Here is a 17,383-nt window from a genome sequence, read left to right on the forward strand (position 1 = left end):
AATGTAGTACAATCCTGATGAGAGTGCAGAAATATCTACATACCCCACCGCCCTACACTGACTTCACTGGCTCTACATCTCTGCAAGAACTGAACCCTCCCAATTCACTAGTGCAGTGTTGCTCCCCCTGAATGAGAAATTACTCATCCTACTACTCCTACAAAGCTCAGGACGATGAGTGGCAGGATATTCTGAGCCTCCATTCTGTGGACATCTGAGGACAATACAGTCATTTCAACAAAATGTATTAGTTTGAACAGAATTTAACATTTGATTTAACATTTTTCATAACATATTGTTGTTATTATTCATTTGAAACTTGAACTTGCAGAAATTATTCCCGTTACATATTTAACTCAAGTGGCCTGTGTGTGTGTGTGTGTGTATATATATATATATATATATATATATATACACACACACACACACACACACACACACACACACATACACACACACACACACACACACACACACACAGGCCACTTGAGTTTGTTTCAACAGATGACATATATGGCATGATCATACACATAATATATTTATTTCATTTTTTTTTTGCAATTATTTGAAAATAAGTTAACTATTTATTTAATTGGACACAGAATTACCTGCAGCAGTACAAAAGACTGAATGAATTTGTGCACTTTGAACATGAGTTGCGAAGGTGGTTGGTCTAGTGGGTAAGGAAACAGACCCGTAATCAGAAGGTTGCCGTTTTGAATCCTGAGCCGCCAAGGTACCACTGAGGTGGCACTGAGCAAAGCAGCGTCCCCACACACACTGCTCCCCGGATGCCTTTCATGGCTGCCCACTGCTCACCAAGGGTGATGGGTTAAATGCAGAGGACCGTGTGCTGTACTTCACTTTCACTTTTTTCAATATGTACATAAAGACTACCTGGCATGCTGCCTTGTGCACTCACTCATGAATGCAGACCTTTCTGAAGACTTGTGCAGCCCAGATTGCTTGTGCCTCTGCTGATTGGTCGGAGCCCCTGTCTACTGCTGCTGATTGGCTTCTCCTAGTCGCCAGTGACAGCTGCAGGAGGCAGGAGGGACAGAGAGAGAGAGAGAGAGAGAGAGAGAAGGAATGAAGGAGGGAGGAGAGTGAAGGAGAGAGAAAGGGAGGGAAGGAAGGAAGGTGATTGACACAGCTGCCAGAGTACCTTTAAGCCAAGGAAACTGTGGGTGGGAAAAGGGAGGGAAAAGAGAGAAGTGCTTTCTCTCCCTGACGGTGAATTCTGGTGCAGAGTGAGGCAGAGTTCCAGAGTGAGGCAGTGCGGTTGCCGCGTGATGGAATACCGGGAGGCAGGTCCACAACTGAAGATGGCCAGGTGAGCTGCAAGTCACAGCACCAGTAACCCAGGGGTTCGTCATCGGTACAGCCGGCAGCAGCATGCAGAACATACGACAGGCGGCCACAGAGGCTTTCCAACGGCTGGGTGAGCAGACCGTATTTCTCTCCCCTACACTTTACTGTTTCCCTGCATATCTTGTTTTATTATGCACATATTATTATTATATTCCGCAGTGTGATATGCGTGTTATACAGCATTGGGTCACAGAGAGAACTCAAGCCCCATGCACAATCGTTTGCTGTCACTTGCAAATAACTATACACGGTCAGTTCGGGGGCCTTATTTGTAATTCAGTGTGCCTGCAGCTTTGTGTGTCTTTTGTGAAGCATTCTGAGGGTTTTTACAGCTATTGCTGTGGTTTTTGCTGTTGTTCAAAGCAGCCATAACACACATAAGGTCTGACTGTCACTGATAGTGACGAGACTGTTCATAACCTTGACTCGTTTACCTCAGTCCCACGCTGAGCCTGTTGTTTACCTAAGCCACACACTGAGGCCATTGCTTCAGTCACAATCTACACTCTGCTGAGCATGGAATGTACATGGAGGTACCCTTAATGAGCCTTGGAGACTATTCATTGTCTAAATGACACTGGTGATGACAGTTTGTCCCTACAGGTGGGATGGTGTTGCTTGCAATGATGAGGTGGTGGCATGGGGGAGGGTAAACTGCAGTGTAAACTGCTTGTGCAGAAATGGGATTAGTTCTGTTTGGAGTGAGGAAATATAGAGGAGGAAATAAACAAGCTGTGACAGAATAACCAGGTGGGTAGACCTCATATATGGCTATAGGCCCTGGAAAAGTTGGGTGGTGTGTGTGCGTGAGGGCTTGGATGTGGACATGCTGGCTGTCAAGGGTTGTAGATTGTCAGCAGATATCTGTTGCCGTGGGCGACATGTGGTTGTCAGATGTAGCGGTGCGGTGGCAGAGTAAATAGCTGAATAATGCACAGCTGCAGTGAAAACACTCCACTCTACATAAATACCTTGTCAGCCAAATACAGCATTAAACACACTCTCTCTCTCTCTCTCTCTCTCTCTCACACACACACACACACACACACACACACACACACAGATGGATGAAAATGGGAAAAAGGCATCAAATCACCCATTTTCTCATATGTTCTCATAGATACTACATTAAACACCCCAACAACAACAACAATAATAATATTGTCACCATCAATATCATCATTATTTGTATATGACATGCCAAAAAAAGAATGAAACAATAATTACAGCCCAGTTTTAAGGATTTATTTTTAATAATTGAGAGCAATTCTCAGCAAATCCAACACTGGTCATTCAGAATGGAGATGATAAGAAAAAGAAGGTGTTGCATTTCACAGGCTATTTTGCCTCAACTCCTAGTCATTCTTGCAAGGCCCATTAAGAAGCTTTTATGTAACATCACAAATAATAGATGCCGTGGAGCTGAATGACCTGGAAATTAAAGGAATTCTTGGAATGATGTGCTAAGCATCACTGGATTAATATTTTCACATTCATGTTTTGCGCCTCGTGGTCCGCTAACTGGCTTTTTTTTCTAAAGATATAGTGCTGGTGTACAGCAGCATTTTGAGTTGCTGTCTACCATGGCTGCATACTAACAAGACCAGTTCACTGTAAATGGCAGGGAAGGAGCGAAAGAAGGGAGGAGGAAGCAGAAATACAAGAGAATGATAGAGTGATGGATTGATGCTGTCTGAAGGAGAGGGAGGGAGAGAGAGAGAGACATGAGTACTCCAGAAAATGAGTTATGCTCACAGTGTCCCCTCTCCCCCTCCATAGAAAAATACGATGCTGGAGAGAAAATCAAATATAGGGTGAAGAGGGACGATGAGAAAAGACAAATACATTAACCGAGACAATGCATCCCGAAATCTATGTCCATTATGCTCCTTGTGTGCAGAAAACATTCCTGATTGTCTGTCCAGCATCTAGCCATTCACAGATCTGTGACAGGGGCTTTCATATGATATGAAGCCACCAAGGTTCAGCTCCTCTTACCTAATTTCTAATCTTTTGGTCTGTTACAGAATGTTGTTGTAGTGCAGTGTAGATGCCACTTAAATCAGTGACCTAATGAAGCTGAACAACTGGATAATGAAACTGAATAAGTAAAAGGGACATTGCAGTGAAATCTTGTCTCTTTTACCCTTTATCCAGGAACAGTCCAGAGTCCAGGTCCCAGATCTTATGACCTCACTTCCCTGGTACTGAATATGCCTCTCTTCAGTATCACGTTTGTCTGACAGAGATCTCTACTCCAAGCAAAGAGACATTCTGTTAACTGGAATGGAGACAATCCAAACATGGTGCAGAGCAGCCAATGGTTCAGCCAATGGTTCAACACTGACTTAAGTTATACAGTATATATATATTTTATTTTTCCTTCAACAGGCAACTCTGTGGGGGGTTCTAATTAATGAAAAATTCTATGCCAGCTCAATTATTAATATGCAGATTAAATGTGCTTTTGTAATCATGTAATCATGTGACTATTTGGAGGATTATTTTTGGATATGCTTTTTAGTTTCAGTGTTCCAGTGCAGATCAATCACTCTTCACTGTCACATGTCCTTGTCCTGACTTTTTGGAACATCTTATTCCAAAGTACCCACAACACCAGAGCATGGACAAATTAAGGACCACGATGTGTCACTGTGCATTGTAAAGAACAGTATAAAACACATTTGATTGAAATACGTTTTAGTAAAGGTTGTGTGTGATGTGTCAAGATGATGTGTCTGTTGGTGCTCAACATGATCTGCCTGATTCATGGTCCTTCACAACAGTATTTAGTATTTTGTTACTTACAACTGTGGCTCTGTCTAGACTGGTTATCATCAAGTAAATGTGGGGCAGCAATATACTCCTAAGCACTATCACTCCAGAGACTACTGTCCAGGCTGGAGTGGATTTGTAACCTCAAAAAACCCTCAAGAAAAACTTTCTTTCTGACACAGTTTCTGCACTCCCGTCTCTCCTTTATTTCCACTCCATGTGACGTGCCTGCTCCAAATTTCTGGTTCCTTTAGTATCTCATTGAAGACTGATGCACGCTCTGTTTTTTCGAGCCTTGAGGGCTGTGGATTAACATTGCACCCGGACTCGCCATGTTCTTCTCCTTCAGTATGCATCTCTCTGAAGGCCGCCATCACCCAGCTCACCATGTGCTTGCTCTAGCTTGCTACCTGCTGTCACTCTTGTGACTCATCCGAATGTCACCTGGCCCACTTTGCTGCGGTATTGGCTGCGGTTCACTTCCACTTCAATCAGACCCTGTGTCTCATTGCTTAGTCAGGTTCTATAAATACCTTTACAGAAGTTGTGCAATTCCCCTTGAGTATATACAGTAAACCTGGATGACAAATTAACACGAACAAAATCTGGATAATGATTGGGAAACAAGTTGCCTTATTGCATTTTCCTGCTTGCAACTGATTGGTGAGGAAAACACTGTTTCCCGCGTTAAACGCTAGATTAAGACATTAACAGTGTATCGTTATAGACATCTGACCTCCTGTCTATTTTTGCTTTCTTTTAGGGCTGAAGCAAAGACACCTGGGATATGAGGAGGTAAGATCTTTTGACTCTGTTGATCTGTGACAGCACAGCTTGTAGCAGGCGCACCGCCCCTGGATACGAGCAGAAACATTCAGCAAACATTCTTTTGACGTTGACGATGGAGAGATGAGATTTTATCGGCCTGTTGGCTGTCGGGATTCCCTGCTGGTAGGAGAAGCAGAGGGGAGGATGAAAATTGGGAAAGTTAGCAGCACCCCCTGCTGGGAGAGAAGAGCGAGAGAGAGAGAGAGAGAGAGAGAGAGAGAGAGAGAAATTGAGTTTGAAAGTGCTCTCAGATAAATTGGCCTTTTGACATAGACAACATAAACACACACACACACACACACACACTCACACTTTTTGTTCATAGAAAACTGAGTGAATTTGAAAAAGTTTGACATTTCCTTGCTCGGCTGCTTTCCACTTTTCCATTTCTCACACGCCCGCCGCTCTTCCAGCCTTCATAAGTGCTGCCATTAGCACATGTCTCACAGCAAAGCGCCTATCTATCATGCACAGCTCTGCAGACCCCAGGCTCCTAGAGGAATGGGAACTGCAAGAGGCATCAGCTGATTCCCATTAGGAATAGCAGCCTCAAGGCACGGAAACGGCTCTTTGCCAGCATTAAAGAGATTAGCTGCACAGGGTGAACCTATCTCATGTGCTGCAAATGTGCTGTTCGTCTTCGGTGTCCTCCTCTCCCTGTTCACCACTTCCTGCTTCCATTTCTGTGGTGGTCTTCTTGCTCGCCCTGTCTGTCTCTGCCCCCCTCCACCTCTCTCCCCCTTCTCATTTCCTGCTGTTGTGAATGTCTTGATGTTGAATGCGCTTACTTGTTCTCATTAGTTGGTTTTTGCTGTCTGTTCTCGCACTTCTGGGCAGTCATGGGACCAGGCATGGGCAGCCACAGCTCACGCTAGTCATATGAGAGAGAGAGAGAGCGAGAGAGAGAGAGGGACACAGAGAGGGAGGAGAAGATGGAGGAGTTGTTGTGGAGGGCTCGGGCTGTGGGTGCAGTGTGTGCGCAGAAATGCTGTTGGTGCTGTTGGGTTAAAAAAGAGGAGGAAGAGAGAAGGGAGAGAAGTGAGGATGGAAGCAGCAAAGACAAAAGAGGGGAAGAGATGGAGATGGAAGATCTTCCAAATCAAAAGACCTGGAGTTTGTCGTCTTCTGAGGTACTGTGTGTGTGTTTGTGTGAAAATCACCAGTTGCTGGTGGTGATATAATTGTCAGTGAAAGGTTCATATAACATGGTCTGATGTCATCGAATCATTTTTATGTGTGGCTCTTTTCTGTCCAAAACCATTATATCGGGGAGAATATGCAGAAAGCCAGTCATTTATGAGTAAATATTGTGAGGTAATGTTGATTTCTCATCCAATTTCTTTAATGAAGCGTAAAGGATGCAGTGCAGCCCCACTTTTAATATGTCAGATTTGGCTTGTGATGCCTCGTTTTTTAATACTCAGTTTTTCTGGGAAATTTGATTCCAACATTTAAGCGTTTGGCGCTGTCATTGGAAAATAATGAAAGTATTTATTCCACCAAAGTCAACAATTATATCCATGTGTGTTTAATTAAAGGCACCTTGACAGGAAATGTAAGGGGGTCTCTCCACAGGCTACAGCAAGGATGTTAACATTTTGAATGTTAACCCATGTGAACCAAGGAGGCTGACATTTGAACTGAAATTGAATGAAAGGAAGTAAACTGGAGTGCAGACTGACTCCCACATACACAAAAGTGATGGCTGGTGCTCCTGTGGGGTTTCAGGGTAAAATACTAGGCCTGCCTTGTTATAAGCTGAAGTATCAGGTATCTCTCTTTTTTTTTATCTTTTATTTATTTATTACCTGCATTCTCTCTTTTTTAGTCTTTTATCGGAATTGAAAGAATGAGATTTTCTGTTTTTCTTGTCTTTGTCTGACACTGACAGTGTGTTCTGTGTTGACTTATGCATTGCAAGGTGGCTTCTTCGCCGTGCTTTTGTTGTTTTTTTATTACCCCTCCGGCCTTTGTTCTTGTGTTCTTTCAGATAAACATAGTTAAATTTTAAACATTCTCTTCATCTCTCAGCTGGGTGACGGCTCGTTCTCAGAGAAGCCGGAGCCTCACTGGTTCCACACACTGCAGGTGCGGCGTCTGCGGGTGCAGAGAGAACGCAGCAACAGTGACCCGCTGGGTGGCAAGAGCTTCCAGCAAGAGTTTCAGTGGGTGAGAGAACACACACACACACACACACACATAGTCTCTCACACAGAAACTGTATGCACATTTAGAAAAGATGCTCAAGCTTTATTGCATGACCTGTGTGTGTGTGTGTGTGTGTGTGTGTGTGTGTGTGTGTGTGTGTATATATATATATATACACACAAAAGACAGATAAACAAACACACACACACACACACATATATAGATACAAAGAAACAAATCATAGTACCCATACCCATAAAACACTGAAAGTTAATTTTATCCATCCATTCGAAGCATAATAAAACATTTGTGACCGTGTCACAGAAAACTGGCCTACAGTTTGGAACAGCCACTTCATACCTAAACCTGGAGAAACTGGGGGAAGGGACCTACGCTACTGTCTATAAAGGAATTAGCAGGTACACACACACACATACACACACACACACACACACACACACATACATGCACATGCCATGCCAGAGCACTAGGCTGCTATCACCATACTTAGAATGTCTGACGTAGGCCAATGTCCATTTGCTATTCAGTTCCTTGTTTTTTTTGCCTTTCTGCTTCCACTAGCAGCTCGTATGTCCAGCATTACTGCATTACACTGACAGGGGCTTCAGCAATGCAGATAAACCTCAGTCAGAGGCTTATTTATGAGCATGCACTAATGAGCACCACAGCCCATAAACCACTTCAGTTTAAGCTTCATCATTACAAAGCCATCCATGGGTTTCGAAGATTTGAGTTCACTTTCTCTGTTCTTTTTTGGGCTGTATGTCTGCCGCTGTTTCTCTCACAGGATAAATGGCCACTTAGTGGCTCTTAAAGTCATCCGAATGAAGACTGAGGAGGGCGTCCCATTCACTGCCATCAGAGAGGGTGAGAATGCCCAGAGCAGTGTGTGTGTTTGTATGTGAGTCACTACGTATGTGGGTGTAAATTGATGTTGTCCTGCTGTTTTCTATCACTCCACAGCAGTATCATTAAAATGGTGGGTTTGTGTACACTCTGCACATTGGGATGGAGACTGATGTTATGTTATGTTACTGTTATATGAATAACGCTTTATATCCCAATAGATGTATTTTAATTTAACTGCATTATTAAATGTAACATGAACTGAATACAGATACTTCCAATTTTGTATTTAGAATACATGTAATTGTTACAGATATTCCGTAACATCACAACTTTGGCCATTACAAGATGGTTCATGGCACTATGTGTGTATAGGATTGTGTGTGTGTGTGTGTGTGTGTGTGTGTGTGTGTGTGTGTGTGTGTGTGTGTGTGTGTATAGTAATATGTATTCTGCACTTCTCTAGCCTCTCTACTGAAAGGACTGAAGCACGCCAATATTGTTTTGCTCCATGACATCATTCAAACACGAGAGTCTCTCACCTTTGTGTTTGAGTATGTGGTATGTCACCATTCACTACAGCAAAAATACTCTTAAGGAACTTAGGAACAGGAGATAAATCAAATGTACAGAACAGATTTTATTATCATTATTGTTTTGATTTTTTTAGCAAACAGACCTTGCCCAGTATATGGCTCAGCACCCTGGTGGGCTACATTCCTACAATGTGAGGGTAAGACTTCTTTTGAGATTTTGGCAGAAAAACGCTTCACTGCCAGACTATTCAGAGATCACTGTTCTAATAAATGTAGTGGTAATTTGCATTATTCACGAGGATTAAACAGTTCAGAACAATTCTTCTCTCAGATCTTCATGTTTCAGTTACTGAGAGGTCTGTCCTACATACATGGTCGGAGGATCCTCCACAGAGACCTCAAGCCACAGAACCTGCTCATCAGCTACCTGGGAGAACTTAAGCTCGCTGACTTTGGTGAGTTTCCACAAATCCCCAAGCTACAGTCCCACTGATCTGTAACCTGGTGGCTTGAGTTTGCTGTGCTTAAAATGTGAACCATGAACACCCAGGCCTGGCCCGGTCCAAGTCCATTCCATCTCAGACGTACTCAGCAGAGGTTGTGACACTGTGGTATCGACCTCCTGATGTTCTCTTAGGCTCTACTGATTACTCAACAGCTCTTGACATATGGTGAGTGAATTGAATTGCTATTTTGGCATAAATTATAGATTTGCTTATGTGAGCAAGCTTGTTTATTATTCATTATTCAGTTAATTATTATTCAGCTTCAATACCCCTGTTATTAGTATATTAGCATATTTGTTGGGCATTGGAGTTAGTTTAGTTAATTTATCACTCATTTATAAGAAACACATACAAATAATCCCTGGTCAAGACTGTTGGATCTGCTGGAAGCACACCACTAATTGCAAATCATTTGTGATTTGCAAGTCCAACCGTTCAGAATGGGACAAAGATCCAAGTTGACTGCATATAAAAACCTTTGGAGGATTTTAAAAGAGACTATTTTTCCCCCAAAGCTGAAAAGAGCCTATAAACATCGAGTCCCAGAACTGTCTCACAGAATAATGAACTCTGGGAAGGCTATCATTTGACTCCTCCATCCACTGGCTGAAAGGCATGTTTACGATGAAGACAAATCCTCAGACGTAATCACAAACAGTATCAATTTATTTTTAGAAGCGATAGTCTAACATATTGAGTGATGTGTGTTATTACAAAATTCCACTGTTGCGTTTTAAAAAGGTATTACACTAGGATGGAGCATGATAATAATATAAGGATTAGTTTGGGTTTCTTTGCAGCATTTCTTCGCACTCCAACACGCCATTGTGCAATGAATATCTGATTTAGGTTCTTAAATCAACATGTGTTTCCATAATGGTTCTGCAGGGGGGCTGGGTGCATCTTCGTTGAGATGCTGCAGGGGGCGCCAGCGTTTCCCGGAGTGGCAGATGTGTTTGAACAGCTTCAGAAGATCTGGGCAGTGAGTAGAGGGATAATGAGCGTTTCTATCCACACAATGCTCCATTAACACATAAGTAATGAATCTAAAAGAAAATTATTGTATGGGGTGTCATATGTGAAGGTTTTTGGACAAATGTCCCCGCCCAATCCACAGGGCAGAATTAGACTGTGGGGGGCTCTTTTTTTCTCATCCCTTAAACTTTTGTATGTGTGTGTTTATAGGTTCTGGGTGTTCCCACGGAGGAGACATGGCCAGGGGTGAGTGAACTCCCAAACTACAAACCAGGTCAGTCTCTCTCACTGTCTCCTTATTCACCCTTCCATCCAACCTTAAACACTCCATGTCCAAACCAGGAGATTTCAGTCACAGATGTTTCCAGATAAAATGTGTATTTAAGATATTTTTAACCTATTTAAATAAACTCTGCATTGAGAGACAGTCATTATGCTAAAACAACTCATAGCAAAACCTCTCTGTGTGCTTTCAAAAAACTTTCTGTTTTCTAGTGGTTGAAAGAAAAGCACTTAGCTGATTTGGGTCTATAATCCTAAACAAATCCATATAAAAATACTCAGTGCAAGGAAAAATAAAAGGTGGTTCCATTTGCACTAGAGGTTTGGTCTTTAAGAACCCCTTTTTGGACCATTTGTGAAGATATAATGGGACGTTAAGCGTTTCCCAAAACTAGACTAATCCGTTTTCATTTGTGAACTTGTTTTATTGACCATAGCATTTAATTGTCATGGCTGGAGGACATGCAAGACATCCTGTGGTTCACACCCTCTCTGTGAGCTTCTTAAATCTGCTGACCCACATCAGCTTTAACTTAAGAGTCTCTTTACATGTCTTTAGGGATATCATTCAGAAGGTAAACAGGCTCAATAATCATCATGCCTCTAACTCACGTTCTGGCAGTCAGGGTGCTCTGATTCAAACCATCTTGCATTTTTCATTATCATTTAGATTGCATGTCCTTGAAGCAAAATCCTGAAGACACTGTGAAACGACTAAGATTGTAGGACAGTGAGGGGTATTAAAATGTGTGTGTGTGAGAGAGAGAGAGAGGGCAGGGCTCTGGCAGACAGCCTGTTCTACAGCATTAAACCCACATGCTGTTTGTCTTGGACCGTTTCACTGTAGAGGCGTTTCTGCAGGACAGCCTCAGAGTTAGTTCTTCTTAATACTGCACAACATTAAAGAATCTCACTACTCTACTCATCGGTTGTAACAAAGTCCCGGTCGGGATTTTGAATTCACAAACCTGAAATGTCAGTTTCTGGCCTCAGAGGTTACTCAAACACAAGGGTACAAATGCAGGTTTATGCATAGTTGATACTTGTGTTTGATTTTAAACATTTGTTTTGGCTTCATTTTGTATGATTTGCTAAGCCACAGGCAATCTGTTAGTGCTGGGCTGGATATTTAGCTTTCATCACGCAAGGGCAGGATTTGTGGGGAATGACCTCACTTACCTGCTGATCTTTTACAATTTTCAGATTTATGGTGTGAGTACCATGTGTGTGCGTTCTTGCTTCCAGACTTAATTTAATTCGTTCATCCCCATCTATACTTGTAGGGCTGAATCAGCCTGTGTTCCTGTAAAACACTTGGGGAGTTATGATAAACACACACACATACAGACTAACGATAAGTGTGTGAAAACGACTTCCTCTAATAATGATCCTGTGAGTCAGTAAAATGTGTTGAAGTGGTGAACTTCAGGGTTAAGGTTCTCATGCTGTACAAAAAGTGTTCTCTGCTACAGTACAGTAGTGTGTGTGTGTGTGTGTGTGTGTGTGCGTGCGTGTGAGTTTGCTTCTCCAATGCTAGCCAGGGTGAATGGAAAGGTTTGCGAATGTTGCATTAATCAAACAGTGGCAAAGAAACCTAGAAAAACAGCCAAATGGCAACGTGTATTTGGCTGTGTGTGTGTGGGGGGGACTGTGTGGCTCTTAGTGATATTTTTGCATGTGTGTCAGCTAATGCGTAAGTGTGAGACAGGTGCGTCTAAGTGACGGGTGTGTGGGTGGGCCCAGACAGTATGGAACTGGGGGGGCAAACTTCACACCTCCTTGACACAGACACACACACACACGTACACACACACATGTACACACTCCAGCCCTCAGCAGAGAAGGACAGGTACTTATGCCAGGGAAAAATTACAGACAAATATGCCACCTTTCCACAGCACTTAATAAACACGCACATACACTGTGGTACTGTTTGAGGTTATTTAAAATGCAGAGTCATCACCGGGATGTGTGTGTGACATCTAAGGTGTGTAAGTGCATGTGTGTTTGTGCATACATATGAAGTTTAGTCAAGGTTAAGCATACATCATTGCTGCTAGACATCAAGATGTGAGAAAAGTGATCCACCCATTTGAATGTGTGAAGTATATCTTTTTGCCACCAAAACAGCCCTGGCCCATGGAGGCACAGACTCCTCTGACGGTGTTCTGTGGTATCTGGCACAGAGCCGTCAGTTCTAGATCCTTTAAGTCCTGTCAGTTTGAGAGGTAATGCCTCCATGGATTGGACTTTTTTTATTTTCCAGCACATCCCCACACATGCTCAGTTGTACTGAGATCACTCCAACCATGTTCCTCCAACCATTCTTGAACCATTTTTGTAGTGTGGCAGGTTTCCCAGCAAGAACAGTGTCTATAATACATTTTGTGTTCTCCGGTTAAGCAAGGCATGCAAACCCAGCCATCACATAATGTAAAAGATAATGGGATTCATCAGACTAGGTCACCTTCTTCCAGTGCTCCATGGTCTAGTTCTGAGGTTCACATGTTGGTTGTACAAAACAAACTGTTTGTTCTGACACATTTCTATCGTTTCCAGAATTAAGCTTTTCAGCATTTTTAGCTACAGTAGCCCTTCTGTTGGATCAGCTAACATGGCCAGCCTTGGCCAACCACCACACTGTTGTTTGTTTGCTGGTTTTCTTTCCTCTGACCACTTGTGATGACCACAGCAGACTTTGAACATTCAACAAGATCAGCATTATTGGATATGCTTTTACGAATTGTCCATATATATAAAATGCAAAATTCCTAAATGGATCAGATACTTTATTTGCACTGTGTTCGTTGGCACCTTCAAAGCAGCAGAAATTAACCTTATGTCTTGAGACAATTCTGTCTCAATTTGTCAATTCTGTTCCTTTGACTTCATGCTTGGTTTGTGCTCTGGCATGAACTGTCAACTGTGGGACCTTATATGGTGGTGGTGACCTAGTGGTTAAGGCTCCAGTCATGAATGCCCACAGCTCACCAAGGTTGATGGTTAAAATCAGAGGACACATTTCATTGTGTCACCATGTGCTGTGATGCAGTGTTTCACAATCACTTCACTTTCACTTATAGACAGTTGTGTGACTTTCCAAATCAGGTCCTATCTGCTGTTTTCCACATGCTGGTTCCAGTTAAGCTGCGGAAACAATACAAGGATGATCAGGGGAAACAAGATGCTTCATGGCAATAGCTGTGAATACTTATGTACATGTGATTTCTCGTTATTTTTATTTTTTTTTTCATACATTTGCCAAAACCTCAAGTAGAATTTCTTCACATTATGGGATGTTATGTGTAGAATTATAAGGAACATTTTTAATTAATCTATTTTGGAATAAGGCTGGAACATAACAACACAGGAAAAAAGTGATGTGCTGTATATGCACTATAGGTCAGTATTTACAGTGCATGCAACTGTAATTTTTCTATACATGTGTGTGATAGAGGTGCGATGAACATGCGGAGTCATCTCACCTGAACACCTCTCCGTGGCTCCTGGGTCTTTCGCCAAGGAGTGCAACATGAAGCCAAGTGTTTGCAAGTGTGTGTGTGTGTGTGTGTGCAGTCAAATGGGAGAGTGTCTCAGTATTATTTTGTTTATGTGTGAGTACTGAAACGCCCCAAAGCCAAAGCAAATCAAGTGGTTACCCTCCGACAAAGCAGTCACTGGCAATAAATACCTGCCTCCTCACACGCTCCACAGCGATTACTCAGATGATGAGTGTAACTCGTGCTGAGTGCCTGTGTGTACAGATCTGTGATTTCTCTGCCATCGTTAAGCCGATCTATTAATCACCAAAGCCTTTCAACATCTCTTTTACTGTAAACTACACAATGGGGAGCTGTTTTGTGGTTAACCACATGTGGACTCATCCTGATGGCTTTCCCTTTGGCTTTTGGTGGTTCGCAGCTGCGGGGCTCATCGTTATGAGTGGCTCCATTGCGCCTACATGTCTATAACTAGGTGTCTGGATTCTGTCTCGCTTTCCCTCTTTTTTGTTTTCAAACATCTGTCTTTGCCTTCAAACAGAATGGTTCCTTCCCTGCAAACCCCAGCAATTCCGAGACGTTTGGAAAAGGTAGGAATTGATGCAGCACTGAGGGTGTGGATGTATGTGTGTGTCTGCAGGGTGGGTGTCAGGGGTGAGAGACAGGGAGAGTGTAGGGGAACAGGAGGGTCTTTGTGTAAGAGCAGCAACCCCTCAACACACATGCACACCCTTCCTCTTTACTTTGTATATGTGTTACAGAGGTTATGGCCCAGAGAGGTCTGGCAAACCCTCCACACACACAAATATTAAATCTCTCGCTCACACTCATGTTAGCACGTATGCAGGTCAATACAGTCCAGACTCTCCCACCGCGATGCAAAGGAGCCTTCTGAGAACACCAGCCCACATTACAGTAAATTGTACTGTTTCATGTCTGTTAACATGGTCAGCAGGGTGGTGAATGGGAGGAAGCCTCAACAGAAAATGCTTATAGATGAACAATGGAAAATTTTATGAAAGAGGGAAAAAGAAAGAAAAGCAAAATGAGAGAAAAACTAGAGGGGTTTGGGCACTGGAGTTTTGGTTATGAAACCTACTTGATGAATCCTGGTCCATTTATCCCCTTTAGCTCTCTTCCTCCATGTATTTAATGAGTTTACCCCATGCTGAGACAAAAGCCTGCTATAGTAAATGCAATGCAGCAGTTCTGTACATATAGCAGTGCCACTATAGACGTATTAATAGATAATGAGCAGAGATTAGGGGGTGCGGACACATACAGAGCCTGCCATGTATTTTTAATGGGATAGGCCATTTTTACTGCATGGGAACAAGATAACACTTGAAGCTAATAGTGATTGTATATGTGTGTGTGTGTGTGTGTGTGTGTGTGTGTGTGTGTACGTGTGTTGATTTCTAGGCTAGCTCAGCTGCCATATAAGACAGAGGACCTTGCCCAGCATATGCTGATGAGTATCCCTCGCAACCGAATTTCTGCCCAGGATGCATTGCAGCATGCCTATTTCAACACCCTGCCTCCCCCAGTTATGCAGCTCAGAGACAGTGAGTAGCATAAGGAAATATAATTAGAATGATAAACGAACACTGATTAAAATATGAATATATATGTATGAATACAAATACACCTTATTTTTCTCTTTCAGCTGTATCTGTGTTTAAGGTCCCGGGTGTGAGGCTGGAGACAGAAGTGAGAGACATTTTCAGTCCCAGCAGAGGAATGAAATCCTCCCTTGTTCCACTGGCCAAGTGCTGGTGAATGAACGAAACCATAAATGCACACAACCACACACTGCACTGCCGTGAGCAGGGTCAGAGGTCAGCTGTATATTTCACAGGTCTGGAGTGGTGTGGAAATAAAGAGATTCTGTGACCCCAGCATGTCAGCAGCAGTCTACTCAGAGTCAATGTTCCAATACCCTGATGTTCTGAGTTCTCAAAATTCCTTATTAATCCTGTCCTTCCGGTTTTCTTCCACTCAGCCATGAAAAAATGTATTTTTTTACTTACTATATCACTGTACATAAATATTGTATGAGTACCATGGTTAATGGTGTTTTGCACAGCTTGTTTGTACCCTTGAAAACATCCACTGGTAACAGTTGTGCATTTTTCGTACTCCGTGTTGTATTTGGCCAATGTCCACAGAAATAACAGCCTTGTAAGTAAGATATAATCCTGTCTTTAATATGAATCTAAATAAATACATTAAGTCATTGTTTTGGATGTGGGTCTCCGCAGCTGTTAAAAATACTCTGGAGACCTAAACTCTCTGTGGGTGCATTTTCGGATGAACTCCTCTCTACTGCTGTTCTCTGTGGGCACCAGCCAATGAAATTGTGGCACTAGTGGGGGTTGGAGCAGGCCAAATCAAAGAGGAGTTTGTGCTGTTTCACAAATGGACAGGTGGAGAATTTGCGAAGGACACATTCATCTGTATCCTTCTAACTTTGGGGATGTCAGTGGCAGGTTTAAGAAAAAAAAATCAAAAAGAGTGAGCCATAGGAAAAATGTGTTTCACTGTTTCATAAATATTGGTAAAGATGGATATAAATCTTGTGTGTGCTTAGTGTGAATATTGAAGGGGGGGGGGGTAAAATATAATTTTACATTGCTTCTTTTTGTCCAGTGAACAACAATTGATAGTTTCACACAGACAATACCATCCTTTCTTCTGATGTCCTCCTGGGTTGCGACTGGTTGCATTTAAGACAGTGTTATTTTAGACATTAAACCAAGTGTTTGCACCACTGATATTTTCTAAATGATACATGTCCCATATGCTCTCTGGCTGTGTCCACATTTGTCATATGGACACTTTTCCTAATATAGGCATTGACTCTACTGCACTGTATTGCAGTTTTTTTATTTACACTTCAAAATTACTATCTCCACATGCATATTCACAGCCACATGAGTACAAATGAAATGCAGAAAGATGGGAAGACATGGGACAGTTGTGTGGGAAAGCGTGAGAGGTTGTGTGTGTCAGATGCTATAAACTGGCTTAAGGCAACTGCAGGTAAATAACAGGTGGTGATAGGGGAGAGGAGCACACGAAGAAAGACAGAGAAGTTCAGCTTTCAGCCCCCTGAAGCTTACATAAGACCGAGACTCTCAGAGGGTTGGGTTTCATAAGCACACAATACTCTTGGAGAAGGAGGCTGGGGAAAAGGAACTGAATACACTGAACCAGATAGGAATCTAGAGAACCAAAAACGTGCTTGTGTCCTGATGATCTGTTGACTTTATCTTAACTTTTATCCTTGGGGCTGTCATATGGGTGCCTATCAAGCTCATATTCAAGATGATTGATAGTCTCTGTTCTGTTCTATGAACCCCATTAATTTCAAGCATTCTGACAGTAGATTATATTCCAACTTCCATTTGAATGACAGGTTCCTGCAACTGAGCTCATATGCATTGATAAGAAATTTTGGCAAAGGGTCTTGTGCTGCTGGATGGTACGAATAATGATAAAATGAACGCAACTTTCATCAATTGATGTAGATGATTCCAAATTTTTAGATGTCAAAGAACCAATAGCTTTAGAGCAAGGAGAAGAGCTGCATTCA

The 17,383-nt window shown here is 42.4% G+C and overlaps 1 protein-coding gene across 3 annotated transcripts; it reads left to right on the forward strand.

Annotated features, from left to right (window-relative positions):
- Window positions 1-1,093: 1,093 nt before the first annotated feature.
- Window positions 1,094-16,652, forward strand: cdk15 (cyclin-dependent kinase 15). 3 transcript variants are annotated; one of them, XM_028981328.1, is made up of 14 exons: window positions 1,094-1,441; window positions 4,910-4,941; window positions 7,006-7,143; window positions 7,447-7,541; window positions 7,931-8,010; window positions 8,456-8,550; window positions 8,660-8,722; window positions 8,857-8,980; window positions 9,076-9,196; window positions 9,920-10,013; window positions 10,217-10,280; window positions 14,330-14,378; window positions 15,211-15,353; window positions 15,455-16,652. In XM_028981328.1, exons 1-14 carry the CDS (start codon window positions 1,396-1,398, stop codon window positions 15,565-15,567), a joined length of 1,257 nt encoding a protein of 418 aa, XP_028837161.1. In that variant the 5' UTR covers window positions 1,094-1,395; the 3' UTR covers window positions 15,568-16,652. The 3 variants fall into 3 exon arrangements, 2 of the variants coding, with proteins under 2 accessions (XP_028837161.1, XP_028837160.1); XR_003749874.1 differs by lacking the exons at window positions 1,094-1,441; window positions 4,910-4,941 and adding an exon at window positions 4,958-6,104 and having other exon boundaries at window positions 15,221-15,353; XM_028981327.1 differs by lacking the exons at window positions 1,094-1,441; window positions 4,910-4,941 and adding an exon at window positions 4,962-6,104.
- Window positions 16,653-17,383: the final 731 nt, after the last annotated feature.

This window comes from Denticeps clupeoides, chromosome 5, assembly GCF_900700375.1.
Source record: "Denticeps clupeoides chromosome 5, fDenClu1.1, whole genome shotgun sequence".
In the NCBI taxonomy this organism is placed as follows: Eukaryota; Metazoa; Chordata; class Actinopteri; order Clupeiformes; family Denticipitidae; genus Denticeps; species Denticeps clupeoides.